The sequence below is a fragment of the Sapajus apella genome, unplaced genomic scaffold, assembly GCF_009761245.1.
Source record: "Sapajus apella isolate SASKATOON/1434 unplaced genomic scaffold, GSC_monkey_1.0 scaffold9, whole genome shotgun sequence".
In the NCBI taxonomy this organism is placed as follows: domain Eukaryota; kingdom Metazoa; phylum Chordata; class Mammalia; order Primates; family Cebidae; genus Sapajus; species Sapajus apella.
Genome location: NW_022436949.1, coordinates 44,430,912 through 44,457,971, shown reverse-complemented (window position 1 = coordinate 44,457,971; position 27,060 = coordinate 44,430,912). Strand labels below are relative to the sequence as shown.

Below are 27,060 nucleotides of genomic sequence, written 5' to 3'. Positions count from 1 at the left end.
ACTGAGATCAGACCCACACCCAGATCCGAGGGTTGTCGAGAAGCCAAGGGTGCCAGTGTCGCCGGACAAGGCACCAAGCTGAGCTCCAGACACTGTTCGGTAGACGCTGGTGTGCGGCTCAGAGAGGGGGTGCCCACACAGCCCGGGCAGACCTTGGTCCTGGTGTGACTGACCCCTCAGCTCAGGAGGAGAGCAGGCAGGGCCTCCTCCTCACAAAGGCGGGTCCTTCTGTGTCAGGGACAGTCACCGCACCTTCTTCCTGCACTCCTCCCAGGTGCCAGCACTTTCCAGCGTGACCCTTAATCAGCAGAACAATGCTGCCAGGTGGGCAGTGGCTTCCTGTGAAGTAACCACGGGCAGAGATGGGGGAAGTTGCCACAGTACATAGGGAGATCCAGCTGACCTGGTCACTCAGCACCACGCAGCCACCCAGGCCTCTGCAGAGCTAGGGGCAAGCCTGCGGGCTGCACTGTGCCTCACCAGAGTCCTGTGCTGAAGTCCTGACCCCTAGAACCCCAGAAAGTGACTGGATTTGGAGTAAGGTCTTTAGAGAGGTGATTAAGTCAACATGAGGTCACCAGCGTGGAACCTAAGCCAACAGGACTGGTATCCTCGTGAGAAGGAGAGGTTTGGACACAGACTCACACAGAGGGAAGCTGAGTGAAGACACCAGGGAAGATCGCCGTCCACAGGCCAAGGAGAGCAGCCTGGAACAGATCGTTCCTTCATGGCCCTCGGAATGGGCTGCCCCTGCTGACACCTTGATCTTGGACTTCTGGCTTCCAGAACTGCGAGGCAGTGACATCTGCAGCTTAAACCACATCCTGTGGAGCTATGTCGTGGTAGCCAAACGGAATAACACAGCCAGACCTCCAGCCACGCCGGGCAACGGGGCCGTGGTGCTCTAGGACACGTGGGGAGACTCGAACCCTCAGAGGGACAGAGGTTTGAACAGAAACGCCACCAAACCAGGACAGGATGAGGACAGCAAGCCTCTGGAAGAACTCACCTTGCTCTGAAACCAAGATTGGGAAATACTGTCACTGTCGGCTGTGGCAGCCCTGCCTGACTGGTTCTGAGAAGGTGCTTCCAGGAGTGGGGCAACAGCAGGGCCCACGCCACCTGGCAAATGACTTCCCACCTTTCCAGGTGGGTGTGACCGGGAGTGGGAGGTAATATGGTCCCTCTGTCACCATCCATGACAAGCAGTCACAGAAGCCAAGCGCATTGTCCTCTGCTTGGCTTGGCAGCGTGAAAGGAGCACTGGATGAGGAATCTCAGAGGCCGGATCGTAGCTCAGTGACCCGAGTGTGGAGCCCAGCAGCATCTGAGCTCCAGCTTTGACACCGTAACTGAGGAAAATCCCTGCTCCTCTTGAATTCACAGTTTCTCTGTCAAATAACATCATTTGCTATCACTCTACCCCCAGCCAAAAGGATTGTAGGGGGCTTGTGATAAAGACATAATCACCAAAGTCATTCAAGCAAGCATGAAAGAATGGGCATTAAGTAAGGAGGGAAGAGACGGCTGTTTGTTATCCTTAACAACCCAGACTAAACCCCAAACTTAGCTCTGAGCATCCTGGCAGCCAAGAGAAAAAGGGGAACACTTTCAAAACGAGAGGGAAAAAAAGTTTTAAGCTTCAAAGATACAGTACTCTTTTAGAGTAAAACATTGTAAAAAATTTAAAATGAGATTTTTCTTTCAACGTGCACATTCCAAACAGGAAGAACAGAATCTACACTCAAAGTTCCTACATTTCTAGATGTTGTAGACTTCCTAGATTTGTGTGGCTTAAAAATAGATGAATTTACCAGTTATCTCTACCCAGTCACAATCTCATGTTTTAGGCAAATCCAATAAACTTCCCCCTCCTCTCTATAAAAATTGCCTCATACTTTTTTCTAATTATAAAAGCAGTACTTGCTCCTAGTAGAACATGAATAAAATACCAAAAAATAGAAACGAGAATTTAATATCCACAGTCCTCCAACCCTCATCCCATCCAGATAACTGCCTTTGACGCTTCACCAGGCTCCATTCCAACATTTTCTCTGTCTTTTGAGTTTCCTCTTGGTTCTTAACCCACATAGTTGAGGTTGCCTCCACTTTAGAAGTTTTGGTTCCTGGTGAATACTGTGTAGGAGCACCTGGAATGACCAGACCTGCAACCTGACTCAGAGCTCATTTTCCTTGAGATAAAAATTGAGCAACAGGTTTCTGCCGTCTTTGCTCTGCCCACCCACATAAGCCTTGGGTCCACAGCTGTCTCTGCAACAGGAGCTCTGCCCAGCTGGTCCGGAGCACCCACTTCCTCCTATTCCCACCCACAAAAGGGCTCCACTTGGCAGATGGTAAGAGTTGCTGGGGGAATGAGAACCGTACTTCTGAGCCACTGCAACCTTCTTCATCCATTATTCCTACTGCCTCCGTGAATACTGACCTGGAGACAGGGTGGTCTTTGAGGACGGATGTCTCATCACCATGCCAAAAAATCTCCTGCCCTTCTCGGCATTTCCTTGTCCTTTTCTAGTTCACCCCGTGAAATTCCACCAAAGGAGATTCACACACATTAACGTGTGTCATTGAAAAATTCCATCCTAAGATAAATCCCCTCCATGGATCTTGTGTGCATTGTGTCACTGTTATTTTTCTACTCACACATAATATTAGCTGTACCACTGGAGGGGTTGCCTTACTGAAGGGAGCAAGAGACATGGTGGAACTGAACCCAGAGAAGAAATGCTCCGTGTGGTTCTGCAAGGAAAGTCCGCGTAGCCCCCTCGGGTTGCTGGGTCCCTGGGACACGATGATGAGGCTCAGAGCAAGAGCCTGTCTGAAAGAGGAGGAGTCGAACATTTGTGCTTGTTTTCAATATTCTTCTCCTTAAGTAAAACAAATTAAAAGGTTTTGAATTATCCTTCCATTTTTTTCCGTCTCACACACACGCACACATGCACACACACACGCACACACACACACAGGCACACGCACACACGCACACGTTCATCGCCTCTGCTTCTCTGCTCGTGGTGGCACTCAGGCCCCTTAGCACTGGCTGACGGACATTTCTCCAGGAGTTGCACTTGTCACTTTGCATCTGAAAACCTGTCTTTGTTACTGGAAATCATTTACCCAACTGTTGGAACAGTCTCACTTCTTTCAGAGCAATGAAAAGTAATGGCACATTTTCAAGGAAGCACGCACCAGTGTAAACAGTGGCCCGGTGCAAATTGACCCCTCCCCAGGCCGCCCTCCTGGGGAGGCGGGGTCCACATGCCTATCTCTGGAATCAGTGTTCGGCTGTCCTGTCTCTGACTCCGATGCACACTGAGTCATTGTGTAAAATCTCCACACACTTCCCAGGTCTGTCAGATTGTGGAGCAAAGTCCCCTTGTAAAGGAAGGGACGATTCTGCTGAGGCAGAAGATGAATTGCCCTCTTGCCTTTCGAGGAAGGCTCTGGTGCTGAGCTGAGCGGGGGACACTGTTTCACCTGGTGACCTCCCAGCATGAAACACCTGAGCCAGAGACCCGGCATCCCCTCCCCATCTACTCTCAGTCATCTGCACTCCTGGGTCCCTACAAGGGCGCAAACGCCACTGTGCCCGGCCTTTGTGGAGGGGCTGCTCCACGCAGCCATCCTGAAGACAGGTTGACAGAGATTTTATATTTTTAAGAGGACATTTAGTGCTCAGCTGTAGAGTCATCTTTTTCAGCGTTAGAGTGATTTGATACGGGCTTTTCATCATAAAAAATACTGGATTTGGGAGAGTCTTTGGAAGTCATCTAACTGGTGGTTCTCAACACTCCGCCCCCAAGCCCCAGTTCCCCTGGGGACACAAACAAAAATGTTTGTGGAATTGGGGGTCATCATGATGGAGGGTGGGGGTGCTACTGTAATCCAGGGGGTGGAGGGCAGGGACGCTGCTGAACATGTCACAGTGCATGTGACAGACCCCCACAACAGGCAGTGATCCATCCAGGATGGCGGGACAGCCAAAGTGGAGAAGCCTCCATCTAAGCTGTTGGTGAAGGGGTGACCCGCAGCCCAGCAGCCACAAACAAACAAGCATTTGGGAGCTTGCAAGTGGAGGGTCCTGGTCCACACCCAGAGCCGCCGGCGGGAGTCTACATTCCCACAAGCCCCAGGGGATTCCTCTGCACATCAGGGTGTGAGAATCGCTGCTCCCTGTGACCCCAATGCCTAGAGGGGACACTTGACAGCAAAAGGCAAGGGTCCTACCAGAGCACAGGGCTCCGCAGCAGCTCTAACTAGCCAGCTCATTGAACACCTTCAAGATAGTTCTTGCAAGGAATGATTTGCCCTGATGAAGATGCCAGTCACCAGCTAAAGAGCCCATCACAACATGACTGTCCCCTGCCTGCTGGGACCCTGCTCTCCAGCCTGTTGTCCCAGGCTCTGAATCTCTCAACCAAAGAGAACAGCTGCTCCTTACACCTCCCATCTTCCCGGTGGTTCAGGCAGCCCTGCTTCACCTCAACCCCGTCAAACACCAAAGTACGGGCAGAACATCCCTGAGCTGCTGGACAGCCAGGGGGACACGTGCAGCCTCTGCAGCTGAGTGGCTGGCCTGGAGTCTGGCCCTGCTGTGTGGAGTGTCATTCCATGGAGGTGTACCTTCTCTCCCCCTAGGAAACGGAGGCTAGAAGGAGCGTCTACTTATGAGTTTACTTTCCTGTGAAGGGGAAGTGAGATGATTTAGCCATGCAACACGTATTTCTTGAGCTCCTGTGAAGAGCCCAGGAACTCAAAGCTGCAGTGAGCCGTGATCATGCCACTGCACTCCAGCCTGGGTGACAGAGCAAGACCCTGAAAGGTGAAGATAACCATGTGATGTCTTGATTATTTTGAATAAAGCAGACAGCATATTAGCAACCTTAAACAACGTGCAATGATTTCAGCTAGCTCTTAGCCTCCTCACCTCTTCACACCCCTCCCTTATGGCTCTAGGCCCCACCCCAACCTCTTCCCTGCAGCTCTGGGGTGTCGTGGATGGCTCCAGGGTGCAATGCTCCCCTCACCCCTGGGTCCTTCCCCACCTGTCCTTTTTGCTCGGAGGCCTCCTTTCCCCCTGGAAGCCCTGCACCAGGCTGCTTGACATCTGGGACTCCGTCCTCCTCCTAGGCAGAAGCTCCTGGATTTGCAGCTCACCCTCCCAGCACGTGGCCCTGCCTCCACCTTTCCGTTTACTTGGTCTTGAATAAATAACAGACAACCTAGTAAAAACTCTGGCAAGATTCTGGGCCTTCATAAACAATGAATTTGTGACTTTGAAAGTGAGCTCATTTTACGTGCAATTATTCTGAGTGGCACACAATCACCCAGGCAGCTGGGAAACAGCCTTGCTGTTGATGAACAGGAGCTGACCGCGTCTTCAGTGGCTGTTTTCACTATTATCAGTCATTTGGAAAAGTAGAATGCCATGCTCAAGGCCAGAGCCACCACTCCTAAATCCGCTCCCCTCCACCTGCAGTCCTCCCTCCTCACCGCCCTCTCTCAAAGCAAACAAGGAAACCAGGAGAAGCAAACGGCCTGGGCCAGAGTGAAATGGAACCACCCACACTAGCACTGCCACATGGTGACCACACAACTGTCTCGGGAACCACTCCACGTTCTTCTGCCTCTTACCGTCACGTATGCTAGCCACCCACTATGGGCCATGTCCTGTCCTGCTCTGTGGGGACCCCTCATGACAATACTATGTCATCAGCATCTGTACCAGAACAACGTACACCAAACCAGGAAGAATCAGGCCAACTTAACAAAGACAGACACTTCAAAATAGGGGAGGGTGTTTCTGGCAGACACTGAGGACTGTGCACAGTTCTGAGATATAAAAAACCTGGTTATTTGGAGGGAACATCATGCAGGGAGTTTGTGATGGCAAGAATGGGTGTTGGAAACCAAGCCAGCATTGCAGCGTAAAGTGTCTTATGTGCAACATTCAGAGTTTGGAATTTATCCCGCTGCCAGGGAGAATCTTCCTGGCGGTGGGACAGGAAGAGAGGGAGACATGAGTGGCTCTGTGTTCTGCATAACTGGAGTAGCCCAGCAGAGGTGGGCTGTGAAGAGGCTGAGCGTTGCAACTAGAGGTGATGGAGACCAAAGATTTACCATGCAGGCGAAGCCTCCAGGCAGCAGGCACAGAGAATAGATTGTAAATGTTTTCTGTTAGACTTAAGGTCTGCGCTGATGTTAGTGCCATACCCAAGAGGTGAAGGAGGCACATCCAACCCCCGCTTCCCATCATGGCCTGAAGCAGTCTCTAAGGTTAAATTTTAAGAGTACCCTGGCAGAGGAGGAAGTCCATTTAGATGATTGAGAGGCCTTAGAAATTTACTTTCGGGCTGGGCGCGGTAGCTCACACCTGGAATCCCAGCACTTTGGGAGGCAGAGGCAGGCGAACCACGAGGTCAGGAGTTGCAGACCAGCCTGGCCAACATGGTAAAACCCCATCTCTACTGAAAATACAAAAATTAATCGGGCGTGGTGGCGGGCACCTGTAATCCCAGCTACTCGGGAGGCTGAGGAAGGAGAACCACTTGAAAACAGGAGGCAGAGGTTGCAGTGAGCCGAGATCATGCCATTGCACTCCAGCCTTGGCGACAGAGCAGGACTCCATCTCAAAAAGAAAAAAAAAAGAAGAAGAAATTTTCTTTTGGTTTATACTATTATCTCTGCCCTCCACAGCAGATCAGGAAGCAGCCCAGCGAGAGGCGGCCTCCAGGGATTGGCTGATCTATTAGGATCTGCAGAGCCTGTCTCTTCAACCCCCTTGGTTTTTGTTCTTCATTAGGCTTCTCCATCGTGAGTCCCTTGCCTCTTCTGGCCTTGCTTTAAGGGATAAGAATGTAAGCTCTGTGGGCACAGGCCTGCCTCTACACTGGCCACCCACTCTGCCCAGTGCCACCACTAGCATGGTCATTGGCACGGGGAGGTGATAAATAGTAATGCTTGAATGAAGGATTAAATGCGCATGTGGAGGAAACAGCACTGGTCTCACAACTACTGAGAAGTTGCTGCAGCCACTGCAGAAGTTCTGATTCCGTAGATCGGGGGCCAGGCCTGAGAATCTGCATTCCTCTCAAGTTCCCGGGTGATGCTGACACTGCTGGTCCAGGGACCACACTTTAAGAACCGCTGGCTGAGACCAAGAGTGTGTTTCCAGGAGTCCGGGACTCCAGGGTTCATGAGCTCAGCAACAGAAACACCACCTTGCGGAGAAGGCTGTGACCTAAAGGAGCCACCACAAGCCCACCTTTCTACTCCCGGCATATCTGGCAGGTTTGCAATGGTGGGCGCACTTCCAAACCCGCCAGAGCAAGCTTTCCTCTCCTTCAACCGAGGCTGCGTTTTTCGATGTAATGAGGTCCCGTGACTTGCAGCCCCCATTTCTGGAGGTAACATCAACCGCTAGCCTGTGTGTCTCGATGAAGCAACTATTTGAAGAGTTTCTTACTCTTCAGCTGCAATGAAGAAAGCACAGGAACGGCAGGTCCAGCCGCCTGTGTGGAATAGCAGTCTCTGTTTCTCCCCAAGCACCTCCATCTTCCAGAAAAACTGGCTGGGGGAGTGCTAAGACTCAAGCGATAATAGAGTCAGGTGAGTGGACGGACAAAGTGTGCTGTATACACACAGCAGAATGTTCCTCAACTTCAGAAGGAGGGAACGCTGATGCGCTTCATACTGTGGATGAGCCTGGAGGGCATCACCCAAGTGAAAGAAGCCAGACACAAAAGGGCAAACACTGTCCATTTCTTCCCTGAGACGCTGGACTTGGTAGATTCGTGGAGACGGAAAGGAGAATGGTGGGTGTCAGGGCCTGGGGCCAGGGTGGACGGGGAGGACCCTGTAATGCGTCCACGGTTTCCATTTGGGAAGATGAAGTTCTGGAGCTGGATGGTGGCGATGGTGGTACAAGGAGAATGTACTTAATGCCACCGAACTGTGCACTTCAGACTGTTTTATGTTGTATTTCAGCATGATTAAAACAAAAAGGCTGTGGAAATTCACCTTCATTCCCCCTCCCCACCCCCTTTTTATTTTTTTGAGACGGAGTGTTACTTCTTACTCTGTCTCCAGGCTGGAGTGCAGTGGCACCATGTCGTCTCACCACAACTTCCGCCTTCCATGTTCAAGCAATTCTCCTGCCTCAGACTCCCAAGTAGCTGGGATTACAGGCATGCGCTACCATACCCAGCTAATTTTGTATTTTTAGTAGAGACAGAGTGTCATCCTGTTGGCCAGGATGGTCTCCATCTCCTGACCTCGTGATCCGCCGGCCTCGGCCTCCCAAAGTGCAGATTACAGGTGTGAGCCACCGCGCCTGGCCTGGTGATTCTTAAAGAAAGAAAATGTAGAATTCCCCACAAATGCTTTCAAAGGCTGAATCTCAAAATAAAGCCACACACACATTCTCACACACACATCACAAACACACACATTCTCACGCGCACTCACGCTCAATCCTCATTCACACACACGCGCGCACACACACACACACACACACACACACTCACAGGTGACCCCTGTCCCGCCGTGTTTTGCCTCCCCACCCAGAAACGTGCGTTCCTCCCGCAGTAGTTTCCAAAGTGTGGTTAGACGTGTGAGAAATGCACATTCTGGGGCCCCAGCCCCGACCTCCTGAGTCGGCTGGCCTGGGGGTGGGGCCTGGGAATCCGAGTTGAGACCCGCCCTCCCCGGGCCTGCCGCGCTCCCGTCGGGGAATTCCCGCCCGCACCGGAGCCGGGGCCGGGGTCCACGCGCGGGGACTCGGGAGCAACGACCTCTGCTCCCCGCGGTACCGCCCCCCGGGTGGAGCCTGGGGCCCCGCCTCGCAGAGCTGGGGCTGCACCCGGGGCGGCGGGGCCGGGCCTGGACGCCAGGTCTAAGGAGCCGCACCTGCCAGGAGCGCGTCCCGCCTGCCGGTCGAAGGAGCCCTCGGAGCCGCAGCCATGGGTACGCTCGGCGGGCGGGGGGTGCGGGGGGGGCGCCGCGGGGGGCCGGCCGGACTTGGGACTCGGGTCCCCGCCGTCACCTGGCGCTCAGAGCGGCGTGGGCACGGGGGCGCGAGAAGGGGACACGGCGGTGGGAAGCAGGACGACCTGGAGGCCTACGGGGTCCGGGAGGTTGCGGGGCGCCCGAGGTCCTCTCCCGGGTGGTCACCGCGCGGAGGCCGGCGGGCCCAGAGGCGCCCACTCCGCCGAGGTTGCTATCCTGACCCGCCCGCCCGTTGGGCACTGCGGTCCTAGTGTTCCCACCCTGCGGGCCGGGCGTGCGCTGGGAGCGGGACCCCGCGGGCGACAGTAGGACCCGCAGAAACGCCGTCGAACTGGGCGCCTCGCGGCTGCCTCAGCACTTCTCTTGCCTCTGGCTGGCGAAGGGACCCTGGAGTTCCGCGGGGAGCCCTGACCCGAGAGGAGTTGGGGCCCTCTCTTTAAGGCCCCCTCTTAACCCTCTGCACTGTGCCCCGGCTTAATTTCAGGCACTTTCTGTGCCTTATAGAAGATGAGGAGCTGGCTCTTGATGAGGCTAGAGCAGCTAGGAGGCACCTTGACTCCTGCCCCGCTTCCGAATTAACCACCCTGGAACTGAGGCAGACTCGAGAATGAACGCAGACCCGGAGAGCTGCGCGAGAGCAGCCCGGCCTGCTGCTTTCTTAAAGATGAGAAGCCCACTCAGCTCCCCAAAGTTGTGCCATGGATGCCCCAGGCCAGCACTTTGCAGAAGATGCGGCCACGTGGGTGAAGGGATCTGAGCCTGTAGACAGGAATGCCGGTCTGTGGCTGCCTCAGTGGTCCCGGTGGGGTGATATGTGTCCTGCCCAGCCCCCGGGTGCACCCGCCCCCTGGCTCTCAGGACGCCTGCCGGGCACACCGTGTGTGGTTCGTAAGGAGAAGCAATGAGTGGTTCACATTTTGGACTTATAATTGTGGCCAGCTGTGCCTGCTCCAGAAAGACCTACAACTTCCCTCTGCCAGGCTGTGGCAGAGCTCAGCTCGCCAGGCAGATTCCTGGGCTGCAGTTCTGGGTCCCGCCTCAAACCAGTCCCACCTGTCACTCCATGTAACTTTGCTGGGAGGTGCTCTGAACTATTTCTGTCGATCGTCAAATACCAGATACCTGAGTAGCATCCTTGTTGAGTTGGAATTCATGACCCGTGTTTAGCACTTTAGCAGATCCAATCCGGATCGCTGTTGAAGGCAGCTGCCTGGTTGTTGGTGAAGGAATACAGTTAGCTTTTGAAGCCTCCAAATGAAGGGACGCGTTCTAGTCTGCCACTGGTCCTCTCCGTTTATTTGCAACTGAGATTGACAAAGCATGTGAATAGCAGCAAAAAAGTTTATATGCAAACACTGATTTGATTTTTACTGAAGCCCCAACTTTTCAATATCGAGGGTTAGTTAGCAAATGAAAAAAATGTTTAATGGTTGTTAAGGGGAAAGAAAGTAGTAACTTTTCAAGAACAGATCTTTGGTGCTTAGGTCATGCCAGCATTGTTTCTGATCCCTAGTCACCGAGGGGACACTTGAAGCAGTTGGTGAACGAGGCAGGAGACGAGGAGGGCATGGTCCTTAGAGAATCTGGTGCCTCCTGCGTCTGACTTCGTCCCACTGGAATTGGAACAAATTTTCCCAGTAGATGCTTTTTCACCCTTTGAGAATCCAGGAGCAGAAGTTCTGAATGAATAGGAAAGTGAGGGAGAGGGATCGGATGAGACTCAGAACTGTACCATCAAGGCATTTATTAGACTTAGCAACAGAAGCAAGGAGAATCCACAACAGCTGACAGGGTAAATACAAGTAGCTCAGGATGTGACCACAGCCAGCCAAACCTTGCTCAGCGTCTTGTTGGGCTCATCAACGGCACCTCCTTTGTTTAAAGCAGTGGTCCAGTGGTCGACAATCTCTTCTGGGAAGCGCCAGGGAGGAAATGCTTTGGATCCTGGGGGGGACCAGGTGGTCTCCATGGCAACTTCTTAATGCTGTAGTTCTAAAGCAGCTGTAGACAATAGACAAATAAGTGGGCAGGCCAGTTTCAATAAAACTTCATATACTTGGACGTTTGAATTTTAAGTAATTTTCACGTGCCACAACATAATCTTCAAAAACTTTTCTCAATCCCTTAAAAATATAAGAACCATTCGTAGCTTGTGAGCCACACAGAAACAGGGGGTGGGCCAGATTCAGCCCGTGAGCCACAGTTTGGGGACCCTTGCTTTAAGTGATCTTTGTGCTTCTTAGAGCCTGGGGTGAGAGATGCCATTTTCCCAAGGGCTGTCAGTTGAATTAAGTCTCCAAATAGCAGAAAACTTCTTAGATGCTGGGAAGAAGGCTCAGTAAGAAAAAGCAGCCTCTGAAGCCTCCGTGGGGTCATAGGGCTGGGGATGCTTTTGCGGAAGATTTCGACTAATTGGTCTCTTTCCTCCCACCCCACCTCACTCCCTCATCGAAGCTTAGCAAGACCCTATGCTAAATGGACTCTGAAAATTAGGTGCAAGTCTTCAGGTTGTATGCAGCAAGCTTCCACCTCTATCTGCCAAGACCTCCAGGTTGATGGGAGATATTCACTCACTTAATGAAGGAGGCTTTATTCTCCTCCTGCCCCACCAGGTCTCAGCCTCCTGGCTGGCCTTGTTTGTGATTCTGATGAGTTTTTCCAAGTCAGCTGCCTGGGCTTAAAATGATGGGTAAGCGGTGAAGGTCCCTCACACCTGGAGAGTGCCTCCTACTCCCTCCCCCTCCTGTCAGCTCTTGAGTCAACCGGAGAACAATGATGAAGTACCAGGGCAGCTGGTGGCCCCACACTGCAGAAGGCCTTTGGCATAGGACCTTTGGGAGAACCTACCTCCTAGCCGGCAGCAAGGAGAGAACTTCTAACATTGGGTTCTTTCTGGCTAAGATTGCTCTGAGTCAGCAGTTTTCAAACTTGAGTGTGCCTCAGGCTCATAGGAGTGAGGGCCTGTTCCAGCAGCGGGGCTTGCCAGACCCCTCTCCTGGAGTCTCTGGAGCAGTAGGTGCGGGGCAGAGCCTAAGCACAGGGCCACGTTCCCAGGTGGGGTGATGCTGCGGGCCCCAGGCCCTCGCTTGGAGAACCCTGGCTCTCAGGAACCCCATTTTCTTTTTCTTGACCCCTGCCCATGTGCAAATGTTGCTACTGTGCCCTAAAAATTGGGCTGTGGGAAGATCTATGCAGTCTGGCCCACGGTTTGTCTGTGTGGGTACATGTCCATGATGACGAAGCGTTGGGTAAATTAGCAGGTAGAACTTGAGAATTAGCCGGCCGGTGCTGTCAGCGTAGGGAGGGCTGGGCGCTGCGGCTCACACCTGTAATCTCAGCATTTCGGGAGGCTGAGACAAGCGGGTCATTTGAGCTCAGGAGTTTGAGAGCAGTCTGGACAACATGGCAAAACCCTGTCTCTACAAAAAAAAAAAAAAAATACAAAAAATTTGCTAGGCCTGGTGGCGCGCACCTCTAGTCCCAGCTACTCTAGAGGCTGAGGCCAGTGGATGGCTTGAGCCCAGGAGGTGGAGGTTGCAGTGAGCTAAGATTGCTCCAGCTTGGGCAACAGAGGGACTGTATCTGAAAGGACAACAACCAAACAGAAAGAAGTAGGGAGGGGTAGAAATGAATAGGAGCCATCATGAATGCGGCTCTGCTGGGCTCACCAGATGCTCCAAGTCCTCAGCTCTGCAGGAATTTACCTACCATGTGAGGACGAAATAACCTCGCCTTGGAGAAAGTCAAGTCCTCAGGGGGCAGGAACAGAAACCCCATAAACAACACTTCTACTCCGAGTTAGAGTTGAGGAAAATGAGGTACTATGAGACCAGTGAAAGCAGCACCTAGGAGTGTTTGTCTCCGCTGAAGGGTTTGCCTGCTGTGGATCTGCCCCGTTTGAATGGATGCTAAATGTTTGCATGGACCTTCACCTCTCTTACAAAATGTCTTGAGTAGAATTATTCCATTTTTTGTTCACTTGGGTTTTTTTGTTTGTTCATTTGTTTTTTGAGACGGAGTCTTGCTCTGTTGCCCAGGCTGGAGTACAGTGGCGCGATCTCGGCTCACTGCAACCTCTGCCTCCTGGGTTCAAGCGATTCTCCTGCCTCAGCCTCCCGAGTAGCTGGGACTACAGGCATGTGCTACCATGCCCAGCTAATTATTTTTGTATTTTTAGTAAAGACAGGGTTTCACCATGTTGTTCAGGCTAGTCTCAAACTCCTGACCTCATGATCTACCCACCTTGGCTTCCCAAAGTGCTGGGATTACAGGCGTGAGCCACTGCACCTGGCTGGGTTTTTTTGATTAATAATTTTTTGTACTGCCCTTTGAGTTACTGAACCATTCCATGAAGAACAAACAGCGCTTACTCAATGGTCTAGTTAAGCCACCAGGAATCTCCTCCCTAGAAAACGGCGCAGCTACTCTCTTCCCCACAGCGGAGCTGCTAATGACTGGGGGCCTGGTGTGGAACCGTGGAGCTGAGACTCCCCAGCCAGTTGTGTTCCCATGGCAGGGGCGGCAGTCCCAGACACAGTCACATCTCGATTCTATGCCTTGCAGAAGAGAAAAGTGGGTAGGTGCCCCGGGTGAGCTGATAAGGAAATAAATACAAGGGTCAGGCCTGAGGAAGCTTTCCACGTTCTTCCATGAGGACAGTGAAAGAGAAAGCAGTGTTCTCAGTGGAGCGAGCACTGTGACTCATCATCCTGGGGTTACAGCACAGAGAACCAAGGAATCACTTTTTTATACCTTTGTCCTTTGGTTTCAGAAGCTGGAGGCCTATTGTGGAGGACAGTGGACCCTTGGGTCATCTCATGGATGTCATTTCAAGAGGGCTTTGTCAGCCAGGCGGGGCCCCTCTGCTCTTGGCCCCTCTGGTTTTTGGGGTTTAGGATGAGTGCAGCTATGAGAATACCTCATATGGGAAGTGCCACAGCTGCAGGGCAGAGGGACAGGGTCTTTCACAGGGGCTTGAGGAGGAGGAAGATCCAGTTCCTCTCCCGGTTCCTAGACTGGAAACTGCTCAAAGCCCCTCGCTGGGCTACGGAACGGAGTCTCTCATTGGAGAGAGGGTTTAGAGTCCTGCAGGTACCATGTGAGGATATGTAACAACAGGTACATGTTCAGAGGAAATTTTGGTTCAGAGATCAGATTGACAACTGGAAAATTCACACAATGTATTTACATAAAAAGCTTCATTAAAAGTTCTCAAACTGGGCAGTTAAAACTTCTACAATCTGCCTCCAGTGACAAGATTTTATTCTAAGCTCTATTAGGACATGGCAGACATTTATACATTTGAGATATTCTTGAGGAAATAAACCTTTTTTTCCATTAAATCAAAACACCTTGCAGAGAAAAGAGAACGCTTATACACTGCTGGTGGTAGTGTAAATTGGTCCAACTGTTGTGGAAAGCATTGTGGCGGTGCCTCCAAGAACTACCATTTGACCCAGCAGTCCCATTACTGGGTATACACCCAAAGGAATAGAAATCACTCTCCCAGAAAGACACCTGCACGCATATGTTCATTGCAGCACTATTCACAACAACAAAGACATACAATCCACCTAGATGCCTGTCAATGAAAGACTAAAGAAAATGTGGTACATATACACCGTGGAATACTATGCAGCCATAAAAAAGAACAAGATCATGTCCTTAGCAGGAACATGGATAGAGCTGTAGGCCATTATCTGCAGCCAATTAACAGGAACAGCAAACCAAACGCTGCATATTCTCACTTATAAGTGGCAGCAAAATAATGAGAACACAAAGACACCAAGGGGGGAACCACACACAATGGGGCTACTTGAGGGTAGAGGATAGGAGGAGAGAGAGGTTGGGAAAAAAAACAACTGTTGGGTACTAGGCTTAGTACCTGGGTGGCAAAATAATCTGTACATCAAAACCCTGAGTCACGAGTTATCTATATAGCAGACCTGCACATGTACCCCTAAAATCAAAGTTAAAATATTAAATATTACAAGTTAAAAAAACCAAAACTCAAAACACCTAAGCTCACGTGGTATATTTGTTCCTGTGGTGGCCATAGCAAAAGCACCACAAACTGGGGAATATGAAGCAACAGAAAAGTCTACTTTCTCAGTCCTGCAGGCTGGGAGCGCAGAATCAAGGGTTCCGCAGGGCCACACCCACTCCAAAGGCTCTATGGGAGACCGTTCAGGACCTTCCTCTTGCTCCTGGAGTGGCCGGTGGTCCTTGGCATCTCTTGGCTTGTGGACATGTGCCTGCTGTCTCTGCCAGCCCATCTGTCTCCATGTTGCTTGTCCTCCTCTTAGAAGCACACTACCCATGTTGGTTGAGGGACCACCCTGTCCCAGGATGACCTGGTCTTCACTAATTTCATCTGCAACAGCTCTATTTCCAAATGAGGTAACCTTCTGAGATTGTGGGAAGCATGTGAATTCACAGGGGGATGGGCAGGAAACTATTCAACACCCGACATGGAAACAGAAAGCGTCCTCTCTGAAGTACGTCTGTGGCTGAGAGATGACTTTAGGTAGAAAACGTTTGTAGCGTAGAGATAACTCCATCACGGCCGGCATCCTCAGCTCAGATGCTACATTTGGTGACCAGTGTCTTCCCGCCGCAAGACAGATGAGTTTTCTGGTCATAGCTCTGATCAACTGTAAACAGTCCACTTAGGAAGAGAGTTGGTATGCAGAAAGCAGGCCCTAGGCTGGGCGCGGTGGCTCACGCCTGGAATCCCAGCACTTTGGGAGGCTGAGGCAGGTGGATCATGAGGTCAGGAGATGGAGACCATCCTGGCCAACCTGATGAAACCCCATCTCTACTAAAAATACAAAAATTAGCTGGGCATGGTGGGGCACACTTGTAGTCCCAGCTACTTAGAAGGCTGAGGCAGGAGCATCGCTTGAACCCAGGAGGCGGAGGTTGCAGTGAGCCGAGATCATACCACTGCACTCCAGCCTGGTAACAGAGCAAGGTTCCATTTCAAAAAATAAAAAAGAGAGAAAAAGAAAACAGACTCAGAGTGATGTAGGAGACACACAGGCAATTTACCTCCAGTTCTAAAAGCAGCGTTCCCATTCTGCTGATGCCGACTATGGATCTACAGATAAGGTTTCCAGGCAACCTTTATGCTGAGTTTCACTTTTTTGGTTTTTTTTGAAAAATGTAGCTGTTCCTGCGATGCATGCTGATTTGAAAGTTATAAAAGAAAGTCACCTGACATTTTTATGGAAAGTTCTTAGATAAAATCTAATGACATTTAAAATACACCTATTTTAACAGCGTTCTGCTTCTAGAACTTTCCTACAGATATTCTCATGACAGGAAAGAGGCATGTGCAACCCAAATATTCGATTGGTACAAAAGGAGCTGCGGTTTTGCCATGACTTTTAATCTACCGTGTGGACAGAAAACTTGCATTCTGTTTTACACCCTAACTTCACACTTAACCATGATTGTAAAGCATTTTTTTCTAATTATAATTTATCACTTAAAAAAAAGTATGTGTATAAGTTAGGGTCTTGAACCTCGTTGCCTTGAAGAACAACCCTCCAAAAGACCAGGAGCTTGGGTGGGTTTTTTGGTTGGTCGGTTGGTTGTTTTGTGAGGCAGAGTCTCACTCTGTCACTTCGGCTGGAGTGCAGTGGCCCAATCACAGCTCACTGCAGCCTTGACCTCCCTGGCTCAGGCAACCCTCCTGCCTGAGCCTCCCAAGTAGCTGGGACTAGGGGCACGTGCCACCACGCTTGGCTCATTTTTGGATTTTTTGGAGAGGCAGGGTCTTGCCACATTGCCCAGGCTTGTTTCCTTTTAATTTAGCGACACTCACATGTCTTTAGTGTCATTTTCTCCTCTGACAATTTACAGTATTGTCAGGGCCACCACTTCTGTTGCCTGTTGGGTGTGTGGAGCCGACGCTGTCCCGGAGGCTGGTATCTGCTTCCCTTCATGGTTTTGGGTTCCATGTCTGTCCTCCGAGGGTGCTGGGCAGAAAGCCCCCCGCCTCAGCAGAACCCTTGAGGAGCCCCTCACCACCTTCTTATCCTCTTGTGTTCTGGGAGGACTGCCAGGCGTCTGCTGGGACTCAGGTCAGCTGCAGTCAAGCCTTGGCTTGGTGGCCTGTGTGCAAGGGCTGTGGGGTAGGCTGCTCCCCGCATGGCCTCACGCCCAGTCACCTGATAAACCCACATTCTCCCTTCGGCGCCAGTTTCCTTAGATGGTTCTAAGCTAGTTTCCTGCTGTTAGGGTTTAGTATGATTTCTTCGTTCTTGGAGTCTGATGCGTGATTTGCTTTTAGCAGTGGTGCAGGAGAGAGAAGCAGGAGTCTGATGAAAGCGGCATTCTGAAAAAAGCACATCAGCGTCTTCTGTGTTTATGTTTCTATTTGTTGCTGGATTAGAGGAACTGCAGCTTCCTAGTGGGGAAGAAGGTAGCTGTGGAAATGATAATTTTATTTTTGAGATGGAGTCTCCCTCTGTCCCACAGGCTGGAGTGCAGTGGTAGGATCCCAGCTCACTGCAACCTCCACCTTCTGGGTTCAAGCAATTCTTGGGCCTCAGTCTCCTGATTGGCTGGGATTAGAGGCGTGTAGCTAAATTTTGTATATTTAGTAGAGACAGAATTTCACCGTGTTGACTAGGCTGGTGTCAGGCTCCTAGCCTCAAGTTTTCCACCCGCCTCAGCCTCCCAAAGTGCTTGCATTACAGAAGTAGAGCTAATTTTTGTGTATTTAGTAGAGACAGGATTTCACCATGTTGGCCAGGCTGGCCTCAAGCTCCTGGACTCAAGTGATCCATCTGCCTCGGCCTCCCAAAATGCTGGGATTACACATGTGAGCCACCATGCCTGCCTCTGAAAAAGAGGCTATTTCTATGAAGAGCAGTTGAGGACAGGGGCAGCTGGGTGCGGGCTATGCCCTCATCGCGGTCCCAGCGGAAGGACCCCTGGTATGGAATGCAGCCCATGCTCCGGTCACCAGGAGTGCAGCCACTGGCGACAGCTCTTCTGATTGGAACTAGTGGCCCTCGTTCACTTCTCAGGCCAGATCTCCCTGGGCTGCCTCTGGCCCAGAAGCCCATACTTTTCTAACGCACACGAGAATACCAGGTGGACTAGCAGAGCCCCCAAGGGTGGGAAAGGCGGCAAACCATTCCGATCCAAGAAGAAAAAAAATCAGCAAGCCAGGCGAGAAACAGCCTCAACAAGAGCCGCTCCAGAAACAAGGGCTTTAGGCTACAGGCACCGAATTTCTTCTAGAGCTAAACTGACTCTGAGGGTAGAAGATCCCATTTAAGGATAGCAAAGTGCTTTTCATTGCTCGGTCAAAGCTTATCCATTTTGGAAAAAACATCAAACCAAGCGCGTGACGCCAGGCACCCACATCCTTCCTCTTTCCCGCCACCCACCCCGTCCTCAGGGCAGTCACAGTGAAGCCTGGTGCGGGTCTGCTGCTGCTTTTGAAGTGGCACATGCTTTATTTTCTTAAGAAGTGAGAGAGACATCCTATGCCACAGGAGGCTGTGTGACATTTTTCCAAAGTAGCACCGCTCGTTCTGCTGGGGCAGCTGTAAAGGGTCTAAAGAGCCCTGATGAGATGGGAGAGAGGATGTGGGAGGCCGAGGAGGCAGAGAGAGCCCACGTGGACATGGAGTTCTGAAAGGGCCCAAGGGGAGAGAGAAAAGTAGGCATGTGGACGGACAGCTGGGGCAGAGGAGGATGGAGTCACAGTCAGACCCTGGGGGGCCTTGAATGCTGGGCCGGGAGTACAGCTTCACCTGCAGGAAGGAGAAAGCATGCAAGGTTTGGGAGCAAGATTCTCTACTGGAGGAAGCTCAGGTAGGTGGTATGGATGGTGGACAGCCCAGGTGGAGTGACGAGCTGAGCGGGTGACCCTGGACGGGTCATGCCTAGCAAGCGCCTCCCTGCCCCAGGCTCACTTCCGCATCTGCTGACTAGCATGGCTGTGGAGCAACTCCTGCCTGGTGCATACTATAGCAACATGCAATTGAAAAGCAGTTCAAAAGGCAGTATAATGCTTGCCACGACAGATACAAATGCGATGCCATGACAGCTTGAATTCAAGAAGATGGACTTTGCTCTGGTCCACACCATCCTCATCCTCATGGCCTGACTTCCAGCGTGACATCCACAGGCCCTCCTTCTTTGGGTCAATGTAAACGACCCTGGAGGGGGGTCTTTCTTCTTCGATGGCCACCTCCCCACCCCTACCAGGTTCCCCCATGGTAAGTTTTTGTCTGTATTTTAAGTCAGTCCTTTCTTTTTTTCTTTTTCTTTTTTTTTTTTTTTGAGGTGGAGTTTCGCTCTCGTTACCCAGGCTGGAGTGCAATGGCACGCTCTCAGCTCACCGCAACCTCTGCCTCCTGGGTTCAAGCAATTCTCCTGCCTCAGCCTCCCGAGTAGCTGGGACTACAGGTGCACGCCACCATGCCCAGCTGATTTTTGTATTTTTAGTAGAGACGGGGTTTCACTATGTTGACCAGGATGGTCTCGATCTCTTGACCTCGTGATCCACCAGCCTCGGCCTCCCAAAGTGCTGGGATTACAGGCGTGAGCCACCACACCCGGCCTTAAGTCATTCCTTTCTAAAGATGTACTCACACTCAGTAAAGACTCTGCCAAGTTGTCTTCCTGAGATGCAGTGAATAAAAAAACTCATTTTATTCGTGTAGATTCCATCTTACTAACTAACTTTCAGAGAAAGTGGTAGATTGTGTCAGTTTGTTCTTGCAGTGGTATAAAGAAATACCTGAGACTGGGTGATTTATAAAGAAAGAGGGTTTAATTGGCTTATGGTTCTGCAGGCTGTACAGGAAGCATGTGCTGGCATCTGCTCACTTCTGGGGAGGCCTCAGGAAACTTACAGTCATGGAAGGTGAAGGGGGAGCGGGCGTGTCACATGGCTGGAGTAGGGGCACCGAGTGAGGGGGGAGGTGCTACACACTTTTAAACAACCAGATCTCATGAGAACTCACTATTGTGAGGACAGTACCAAGGGGGAGGGTGCTAAACCATTCATGAGAAACTGCCCCCATGATCCAGTCTCCCCTCCCCAGGCCCCACCTCCAACATTGAGCATTATATTTCAATATGAGATTTGGGCAGGGACACACATTCAAACTATATCATTCTCTCTGGCCTCCCCAAATCTCATGTCCCTCTCACATTTCAAAATACAATCATGCCTTTCCAATAATCCCCCAAAGTCTTAACTCATTCCAGTGTTAACTCAGAAGTCCAAGTCCAAACTCTCATCCGAGGCAAGGCAAGTCTTTTCTACCTCTAGACAAATTACTTATTTCCAAGATACAATGAGAGTATAGGCATTGGGTAAACATTCCCATTCCAAAAGGGAGAAATCAGCCACAAGCAAGGAGCTACAGGCCCCACCCAGGTCCAAAACCCAGTAGGGCAGTCATTAAATCTTAAAGCCCAAAATAGTTTCCTATAACTCTGTGTACCACATCCAGGGCATGCTGATGCAAGAAGTGGGGTCCCAGGGCCTTGGGCAGCTCTGCCCTTGTGGCTTTGCAGTGTTCAGCTCGAGCCTGCTCTCACACGTTGTTGAGTGTCTGTGGCTCTTCTATGCTGAGGGCGCAAGATGGTGGTGGATCTGTCATTCTGGGGTCTGGAGGATGGTGGCCCTCTTCTTATAGCTCCACTAAGCAATGACTCAGTGAGGACTGTGTGGGGGCACCAACCCCACCTTTCCGCTCCATACTACCCTGCCAGAGGTTCTCTGTGAGTGCTCCACCCCTGCAGCAGGGCTTCTGCCTGGACATCCAGGCTTTTCCATACATCCTCTGAAATCTATGCAGAGAGGCTCCCAAGCCTCCTTCACTTTTGCAGTCTGTGGACACCTGCAGGCTTAACACCACGTGGAAGCCACCAAGGCTGATGGCTTGAGCCATCTGAAGCAGCAGCCTGGGCTGTATCTAGGGCTCTTTGAGCCAAGGCTGGAGCCTAAGTGGCTGGGATGCAAGAAGCAGTGTCCTGAGGCTGCATGGGGCTGTGGGGCCCTGGGATGGCCCATGACACCATTCTTCCCTTCTAGTCCTCCAGGCTCTGTGATGGAAGAAGATGCCAATTAGGTCTCTGAAATGCCTTAGAGGCCTTTCCTCCATTGTCTTGAGTGTCAGCACTTGACTTCTTCCTGTTATGCAAATATCTCTGGCAAGTGGTTGCTCCACAGCCTGCTTGAATTTCTCTACTGAAAATGCATTTTCTTTCTCTGCCACATAGCCAGGCTGTAAATTTTTCCAACATTTACACTCTGCCTTCTCTTTAAATGTAAGTCCCAGGTTTCAGTCATTTTATTTGTCCCCACCTATGAGCATAGGTTGCTAGAAGCAGCCAGGTCACATCTTGAATGCTTTGCTGCTTACAAATTTCTTCTACCGGATATCCTAGTGTAACTGGGGTTGCAGGACATGGGGAAGGCTCAGCTCCCTCCCCCAGTGGGATGTGCCCAAGGTTCTTGGGTTCTCTCACCCAAGAATGGGGAGAGGGCCCTGTCTGCATGGTGAGTTCATTCAAGTAAATATTGGACCCAAAGAATTTTGCAGAGAGTGATTTATTAGGCAGTGAGGGAGAGAGAAACAGACAGACAGACAGACGGACAAACAGAGAAGTAGGGAGAGCTCCCACGCTGTTGTGGGAGGGGATCCCAGAGAGGGGTATCCCTATAGGGAGAGAGGGAGAGACAGCTTCCACGTTGCCGTGGGAGGGGATCCAGAGTGTAGTCCCTATAGGTAAGGGAGTAGGGGGAATTTTAACCCCAGAGCTATTCCTGCCACATTCAAATTCTCGTCCAGTGGGAAGAGCTTTTCCAAACTTCCTTTGGAGAGATTGATCTTCAACTCTAATATTGAATAGGTTGCCTGGCCCGCAATCAAAGCCTCCTTCCTCGGAGCTTTCGGTGGGCTTTCTAAACAAAGGAAGCTCACCTGGGCTTTCCACCCAGCCCGTGCGTGGGAAAGTTAGACAAAGAACTCTAAGTTCCCGGATGGGGACGTGGGTGAAGCCCTGCCGGGCATGTTGTGGGAAATTTCTGCCTTGGAAACCACACCCCCTGTGGACTCAGTTTTCCTTGACACAATCCCTCAATAGGTCATCACTTTCAAGTTTAAACTTCCAGAGATTCCTAGGCCATGGACACAATGCAGCCAAGTTATTTGCTAAGATGTAACAAAAATGACCTTTGATCTAGTTCCCAGTAAGTTCTTCATTTCCATCTGAGACCTCTTCAGCCTGACCTTCATGGTCATGTCACTATTTGCATTTTGGTCACAACCATTTATCCTGTTTCTAAGAAGTTCCAAACTTTCCCTCATCTTCCTGTCTTCTCCTGAGCCCTCTACACTCTTCTGACCTATACCCATTCCAAAGCTCCTTCTACATTCCCAGGTATCTTTATGGCAATGCCCCATTCCTCAGTACCATTTTTCTGTGTTAGGGCATTCTTGTAGTGCTACAAGGAAACACCTGGGTAATTGATAAAGAAAAGAGATATAATTGGCTCACAGTTCTGCAGACTGTACAGGAAGCATGGCAGCATCTGCTTCTGAGGAGGCATCTGGAAGCTTCAAATATGGCAGAAGGTGAAGAGGGAGCGGGCATGTCATATGGCAATAGCAGGAGCAAGAGAGAGTGAGGGGAAGATGCTACATACTTTAAAATGACCAGATCGAAGGCCAGGCGCCGTGGCTCATGCCTGTAATCCCAGCACTTTGGGAGGCCGAGGTAGGTGGCTCACTTGAGGTCAGGAGTTTGAGACCAGCCTAGTTAACAGGGTGAAACCCTGTTTCTACTAAAAATACGAAAATTAGCCAGGCATGGTGTTGCGTGCCTGTAATCCCAGCTACTCGGGAGGCTGATACAGGAGAATTGCTTGAACCCAGGAGGTGGAGTTTGCAGTGAGCTGAGATCACACCACTCCGCTCTAGCCTGGGTGACAGAGTGACACTCCATCTCATAAAATAACCAGATCTCACAAGAACTCACTTACTGTGGCAAGGACCAAGAGAGCTGGTGCTAAAGCCCCCCCCCCATGATGCCATCACCTCCCACCAGGCCCCACCTCCAGCGCTGGGGATTACATTTCAATATGAGATTTTGGTGGGGACATACATGCAAACTATATCGTAGATGAAGAAATGGAAGCCCAGAGGTTAAGCACCTTGATCAAGGCTGCAGGGCCAGAAGGAATGTCTCTACACTGAGGTTCGAGCTCTTGATTCCAAAAGCCCACATCCTTCCACTGGCTAGACGCAGGAGCAATATTGAGAACGTTCTCTCCCTAACTGAAAAGCCGCTTTTGCCATTAGCAAGGCCGTTACCTTCCTGGGTCCTCTTGTGGGACCAACTTTGTCAATTTGACTCCTTTACTCCTGGCTTATGAAAGCATTTCCAGAGCAAGCCCCAGAGCTTAGATTCTGCCAAATCCAATTTAAAAGGCAGGTGCCAGGTATGCACGGCTAAGCTCCAAGTAGAAAAATGTAGTTTAGGAAAAAATTAATATAAAGAGCATTTCACCAACAAACAAAATGTGACAGGAAATGTGAGTCTTAGTTATATGTAAGGAGCGACTAAAGACCTGTATATACAGAGTTTGGGGCAAACCCATGTGTATTAGTTTCTAATTCCCGCTATAGCAAAGCCTCACAAGCTTAGTGGCGTACACAGTGCCATCTCATAGTTCTGGAGGTCGGAAGTCCACAGTGAATTTGACTGGGCTAAAATCAAGGTATTGGCAGGGCTGCATCAAAAGGCTCTCAGGGAGAACTAGTATCCTTGCCTTTTCCAGCTTCTCCAGGCCGCCGCATTCCCTGACTTCGGGACCCACACTGCAACGATTGTAGCCACTCCCCTGCTTTCACCTTTTCTGACTTTTTAGGACACTTGTGATTGTACTGGGTCCCCCTGGATAATCCAAGTTAAACTCTTCATCCCAAGGCCCCTAATTCAATCATATCTGCAAAACCCTTTGGCCACAGGAGGGAACATATCCCTGAATCCCAGCAGTTATGGTAGGGACATCGCCAAGGGCCCACTGTTCTGACCACCACACCTTGCAATTTCAGAAAGACATCCTCAAAACAGGAGCTGAAGCTTACAGTATTCCCTCATTTTCACTCTTGGTCACAAAAGAAAACAGTTATCTCTCCGCCTGAAAGTGAGGGCTTCTCTCTTAGACCTCAGCAAAAAGCCTTGTTCCTTTTGACTTCCTTAGTCCAACTCCTGGAAGTGCGTTCTCTGCAGTCTGTCAGTTGCTGATAGAGTTATTAATTTCTAGGTAATAAAACATCAAAGTCAGAGTTTCCATCCCAAAATGGTTCAAAATATGGAGCATGCTTTATATAAATAGTAGGAAATATTCACATGAATGGGAGAGTTCATTGAGTAGTGGGGGAGAGGGGAGTCTCTTGTTTTCTCCTGTGTTCCCTGTTCCCCTCAGCGCCCAAGTCAATAATCATATAAATGTATAATATACACTTATTTCATTAAAATCTTTAGCCAAAAGAAAAGCAAAACCACTGCTGGGTCTAGAACAGCAAGAAGAGCCTGCATTTATTCAGTGCTGACAATGTATCGGTGCCAAGGAGCCAGTCCGATAGGAAGTCCAGATTCGAAGCTGGTTTTGGCTCTAGTCAGTAGTTCACACAAGGGACTCCAGAGTGACATAGAAACACGTGGCTACTCGAATATGCCTCTGAGGTTTTCTAGCAGGGAACCAACATAAACACGAATGCACCAAAATAAACAGAACTTGTGATAGTTGATGCTTGAGTTCAGTCTTAAGTCCCAATGTAAACACCAGTTCTGCACTTGAGCTTTCTAAGATAGCAATCCTGTTGACACAGGCCTATTAAGATAAGGAATGCTGACTGCAGTGTTACGCCCAGTAGATAGCTCTTGATTCTGTAAAAGAAGCGTTTAGCAACCTCTGCCCTGTAATAATAAATGCAGTTCTAGGAATACACACTTTCAGAAAACAAAATGCCTTCTCGGCGATGGCTGGGTACTAAGTCTCAGATCTGCACTTTAAGGGATTTCCTTTTCCATAATTTAGTTCCCCGTGCGATGATTGTCAAGACCTAAGCTTTCTGAATGGCCACTTTTCTGTAACTGTAGTACATGTGAAGTAGACAAAAGTTTTACCGCTATTATGAAGCAAATAACAGGTACAAAATATTTAGCAAAGACAGAAGAACAACTCTGGAAAGATGAAGTCTTTCCCTGTAAATAAAGCTTCGGGGAACACAGGAAAGGGTTGCCATGAAGCCGGAGCTCTCTCTGCTGGGTTTGGGTTTTCAGTGCTCACTCCTGCTTTCCTGAAGGGGGCCAGGGATAAGACAGGCCTTTGTGTGGCTCCACACCTGTCGTTGGCTTTGGGAGGCAATGGTAAGGCCATATTACCCAAAGTCTAAGCAGGCGAAGCATAACGTGGTATTGCCATGTCCTCAAGAACGAGCAGCGCCGGGCGCCTGTAATCCCAGCTACTCGGGATGCTGAGGCAGGGGAATCGCTTGAACCTGGGAGACAGAGTTTGCAGTGAGCTGACATCGCGCCATTGCAGTCCAGCCAGACGAGTGAAACTCCATCTCAAAAACAAACACACACACACACACACACACACTGCACACATCGCGCACACCGCGCACACACACCGAGCGCACACACACACGCACACCGCGCACACACACCGAGCGCACACACACACACACACACCGCGCACACCGTGCACACACACACACACTGCTCTCACACACACACCGCACACACACACACTGCGCGCGCACACACACACACTGCACGCACACACACACCGCACACACACACACACTGCGCGCACACGCGCACACACACACACACACCGTGCTGCAGTGACGCTTTTGCACCCGCAGCCTGATTTGCGCCGAGCTTGCAAAACGCACACTTGCCCGACCAGCCCTTCCTATTCGCTGGAGGCTGGCGCTTTCCCTGCGCGGTGTGAACGGCGGCCCAAGTCCACAGCAGGTGCAGTGCGTCACCACGACCCTCCCAGGACACGGGAGCCACGCTCCGCACGGGAGGGCTCGGGCACAGAAAGACGCCGCGGGGACGGGCCACACAGGGCAGCGTGGACCCTGGGCCTGCAGCAGCCTGCCCGCCGCCCCTGCGCCTGCAAGATGAGGGGGAGGAACCGCTCCGAAACCTGGAAGGAGAGAGTCAGGTGGGAAGGGAGACGTCGGAGAAGCCGCGACTGTCACTTGAGGTGACGGTCTGAGGGGACCTTGCAGGGAGGAAGCCAGAAAAACAAGTACCCCAGCGTTTTTTCTTCCCTCTCATCTCCCCTGTGGCCCAAACCCAATGGAAGACAGGCTGGGGCCCGGGACCTGGATGCGATCCCCGGGGGTCAGCCCCGGAGCGGGCCTGGAGCGGCCACCGGCCCACAGGGCAGAGCTGACCTGAGCGCGGGGCTCGGTGACGGATAAGCGGGGTCTTGGGAAGCTCGTTCCACAAACAGTTTCCGCTCTGCGGGAAGCGGCGCAGGGGCCTGAGGACTCGGGGGAGGTCCGTCTCCCCGTAAGGAGGCCCTGAGCGCCGTGGGGTTCGCAGGACTCTTCCAGCAACCCTGCAGGGTGGAGGTCGGCCTTGTTGGATTGTTGGGCCACCCCGGAGCAGATGGGCTCGGCCGCCAGGCAGCCCACAGGTGTCAGTGTGGGACGCGGCCTCACTCTTGGCGTACTGCCCGGGAAGCAGCCCCATCCCACGGCAGCTCTGTCTTGGGAGGAAACCGGGTTATTTGTGTGGAGGAATCTCTGTCCAGAACTCCTAACAGGCAGGAAGTTAGGAGTGGGGTCCCGAGAAACCAGGACAGTGAATGCCCCCTTAGGACAAGGACTAAAATAGCATCTAAAATGCTCTTTCTTTTTTTTCTTTTGAGACAGTGTCTCACTCTGTTGTCCAGGCTGGAGTGCAGTGGTGGGATCTCAGCTCACTGCAACCTCCACCTCCCAAGCTCAAGGGATTCTCCTG

At 51.1% G+C, this 27,060-nt stretch overlaps 1 protein-coding gene across 1 annotated transcript in view; it reads left to right on the top strand.

Moving 5' to 3' along the window:
* Positions 1 to 8,849: 8,849 nt before the first annotated feature.
* SLC15A1 (solute carrier family 15 member 1) overlaps positions 8,850 to 27,060 on the top strand; it is a 64,324-nt gene continuing 46,113 nt past the window's right edge. The window contains exon 1 of the mRNA XM_032277532.1: positions 8,850 to 8,982. Coding sequence (XP_032133423.1) covers positions 8,979 to 8,982 — 4 coding nt within the window. The 5' untranslated portion in view covers positions 8,850 to 8,978. The remainder of the gene's footprint in view (positions 8,983 to 27,060) is intronic.